This window comes from Cicer arietinum, chromosome 5 (genome assembly GCF_000331145.2).
Source record: "Cicer arietinum cultivar CDC Frontier isolate Library 1 chromosome 5, Cicar.CDCFrontier_v2.0, whole genome shotgun sequence".
In the NCBI taxonomy this organism is placed as follows: Eukaryota; Viridiplantae; Streptophyta; class Magnoliopsida; order Fabales; family Fabaceae; genus Cicer; species Cicer arietinum.
In genome coordinates this window covers 74,013,574-74,017,000 of record NC_021164.2, presented here as the reverse complement: position 1 = coordinate 74,017,000, position 3,427 = coordinate 74,013,574, and the positions used below count along the sequence as shown (strand labels likewise).

General features: G+C 29.4%; 1 protein-coding gene across 1 annotated transcript in view; it reads right to left on the bottom strand.

Moving 5' to 3' along the window:
* LOC101514368 (uncharacterized) overlaps positions 1–1,940 on the bottom strand; it is a 4,466-nt gene extending 2,526 nt beyond the window's left edge. The window contains exons 1-5 of the mRNA XM_004501331.4: positions 1,570–1,940; positions 1,429–1,484; positions 1,297–1,351; positions 917–997; positions 551–807 (exon numbers count right to left, since the gene is read on the bottom strand). Coding sequence (XP_004501388.1) covers positions 566–807; positions 917–997; positions 1,297–1,351; positions 1,429–1,484; positions 1,570–1,789 — 654 coding nt within the window. The 5' untranslated portion in view covers positions 1,790–1,940 and the 3' untranslated portion in view covers positions 551–565. The remainder of the gene's footprint in view (positions 1–550; positions 808–916; positions 998–1,296; positions 1,352–1,428; positions 1,485–1,569) is intronic.
* Between the last annotated feature and the right edge of the window lie 1,487 nt (positions 1,941–3,427).

Below are 3,427 nucleotides of genomic sequence, written 5' to 3'. Positions count from 1 at the left end.
GGGGGGGGAGCGTTTGTGTATCCCGTGTTATCTTTTTTGTAAGTGGAGTAATTATCCTTAGAAATCACCTTTTATTTGATTTTTTTTTACTTCTAAATTAGTTAATAAATTAATTGATATACATTTATCTAAATATAAATTGAATTTTCGTATCTCTTTGAATTCTCTTTTCCAATTTAAGTTTGGTTTAATGTTGTGATGGGAAACAGTTATTTTCCTTGTCTATATTATTCTATGCGTATGAATATTAGTTTAATTTTGTATTTTTAAGTAGGATCTTACCAATTACCATCCATGCTATGATCCTGAGTTGTGATTTGTCAGCCCCTTTGGTCCCACATAGGATCGTAAGTTTGAAACCATTGGGTCCATTTATATATAATAATCGAAAAGTTTGGAGATTCCCGAGAATGCATTATCAGTTGATATTTATTATCATTTTGACACGGCAAACATTCTAAGCACCCAAAATATAAATTCGGGCTGCAGCTATTACAATGAAACAACATTAAACTCATAAAGTAAATAAGGTCGTTATAAGCAACTTTACCAGAGTTCAGGAAAATCAGGGCTCAAGTAGTTTATCGTCATCGTCGTCTGAAATGTTGTCAATTTGAAGTGGTCCCTTAACACCACCATTATTACCACCTAGAAGTTCCCTTGTAGCTTTCTCCAGAAACTCCTTGGCAGCAGCTTGAACAGACAGCTTTTCAGAAGATGGATACTTCCTCTTTTGACCGGCCCTCTCCCCATGTTTCCTCTTCTGCCCCTCCCCTCTACTTATGTTCCTCATATTTTGTCTTTGCTCTGCATATGAAATAACCACTTTTTACATACATGTGACCAAAATGGAAGACGCTTAGATATTAGATAACCCCTGAAACTCTGGAAGGAATAAAAAGAATTCATTACCGACCTGGAGTAAGGTCAGGCAGAGAGTGTTCGATGAATCGTGTAGCTGCTTGATAATTCAATGTAGTAGAAGGTCGCAAAGGAGCTTCGCAAACAAAAGCAAAATCACAAAAATGCAATCAATTTAAACATACAACACTACTAAGCAAATGAAAAAGTGATCGGTGTGGCTTGAATTTGAGTGTTGTAAATCCCAAATACCGAGTTTGATTCCTACTCATAAAAAGACATACAACAGTGCTAAGCTAATGAAAAAGTGGAAGACTAGCTGAATATGTGTTCCAAATACACATCATGTTATATTTTTAACTTGAACAGTCAACAAAACAGCATTTTTCAGAAAATAAAATCATAAAAAAAAATGAATAAAAGATTATATTATACCTTTACTCAAATCTATAAGACGTTCAAGTTTTCCTTGATACAAGTCTAATCTATCCTGAGAATATAAAAATAAAAAATTGTAAGCAACTAGGGTTAGGTAAAAAAAACAGAATTAACAGAATAAAAACTCACAAGCTCTGATTTAACAGGGTGATCATCAGTCTGCACACCACTACACCTCAATTTCACTGAAAATAATGAAAACAAAATAGAAAGATTAAATTAACTTGAAGATGTAATTGCAGTTAGGTTATGATGATGAAGAATAATTACATGTGAGGAGAGTGGAAGTAATTTTGGAGAGAATGAAAAGAGAGTGAGCACGTTGAAGAGGGGAGATTTGGGAGAGAAATTGAGGGTTACAGAGAGGTAAGAATTGGTCAAAAAGTGAACGAAATTCATGAAGGTTGGAGAGGGTGGTGTTGACTGCATCCATCACCGGTTCAGGTACAGCACCGGTGGTTTGAGCGTGTAGTTCAGTTCCTTTAACCATATTTGTGGAGAATGAATGAAGCGGTTAATGAAAGTATAAAACTTCAACACACACGCACGGACACTGCTACTCACTGTTGAGTGTGAAGGATCGATGGAGGCACAACTAGAACCTAAAAGCTAGGGCTTTTTTCAAATACATTCTCACTTTCATGAGGATTACTGTGGTTTTTTTATTTTTAAAAAAGTTTGTATAATTTCTGATTTTTTTATTTTTATTTTTATTTTTGTGGTATACATTTGTAAATATCCCTGAAACTGACGCAAATAGATATGGATTGCAATTTTGAGTCTGATTTCATATTTGTTCCTTGAGTTATCTTACGAGTTGTTTGTTCTGTACTTAGAGCTGAAAATAAATTAGGTCATCTACGTTTGATTTATTAAAAATTTAGTTCGGTCAAATTCGGTCTGTTTAATAAAAAAATTAATTTAAATTTTTTAGAAATTTATTTATTTAAATAAGTTAAATTTATATTTTTTAAATATTTATTAAACATAATATAGAATGAAGAATCGTTGATTTTAGAAGTATTTATATAACGAATTATTTCACTTAATAGCTCAATACAAACGACAAATTTCACTAATTCAACCGTTAATTATCAACATAATATATTAATGATCAAACACATAAACTTTTATATAAATCTAAAATGTGTAATTGTGTAATTTAGCTATTGATATTTACTTATATTTTTTTAAAATTTTAATATACGTTCATTTGAAATTACTTAATGAAGTATCAAATTATTTTGAAATTTTATAAAAATTTGTGTAATTGATCTACTCAATAAGAACTTTTAATTTGACGGTCGGATCAATAAAATTTTATATTGAATTATTAAGAGAAATAACTCATACTTTTTAGAGTCAACTATTCTCTACTCGTGCATATATAGTAATAATCAAATAAAAATTTATTATATTTGTGTATTAAAGACTCTTTATTTTCTCTTTTTAAAAAATACTTTTTATATTTATATAATAAAATACTATTTACTATAATTTTGAATCCTAATATTTTGTTCTGACTTTGTACTAATTATTATCTCTCAAAATCACTGTGTTATAAATTCAATATTTGCATTTTATTCTTTATTTTGTTAATAATTATTCGTATATAAATCAAGTTTGTTGCAAAAAGCGAAAAAAATGAATATTATAGTTGTATAGGTTCAAACAAAGTTCATGCTTTTTATTGGTCTATTGGCCTTTTTATGAATAAGCAAAATATCTTAACACAAAATAGGCTTATACCAAGGCTTAAAATAAAACTTTTGGAAAATAATAGGTTAGACCCAAACTTTCATTTTATTAAGTAGATTTGGCCTATTTAAACAATGTTTGGTCTGACTTGACATATTTTTACTCCCTAATGATAAAATATAATTGAAATAAGATGTTATATAAAATCAAAAATTTTAACAATGTTTGGTCTGACTTTTATTAATCTATTAAGAAATATGTTTAAAATACTTATTTAAAATGTTAATATTAACTGTACTTTTAAATTGGCTACTAAATTGCATCAGACTATCATAAAAGTCAGGTTCATACATTAAAAAAACTTATAATAGACCACAAGCCAAGCTCATACCTTAAATTTTGTTGACATGTCAAGTTCAGGTCTTGCAAA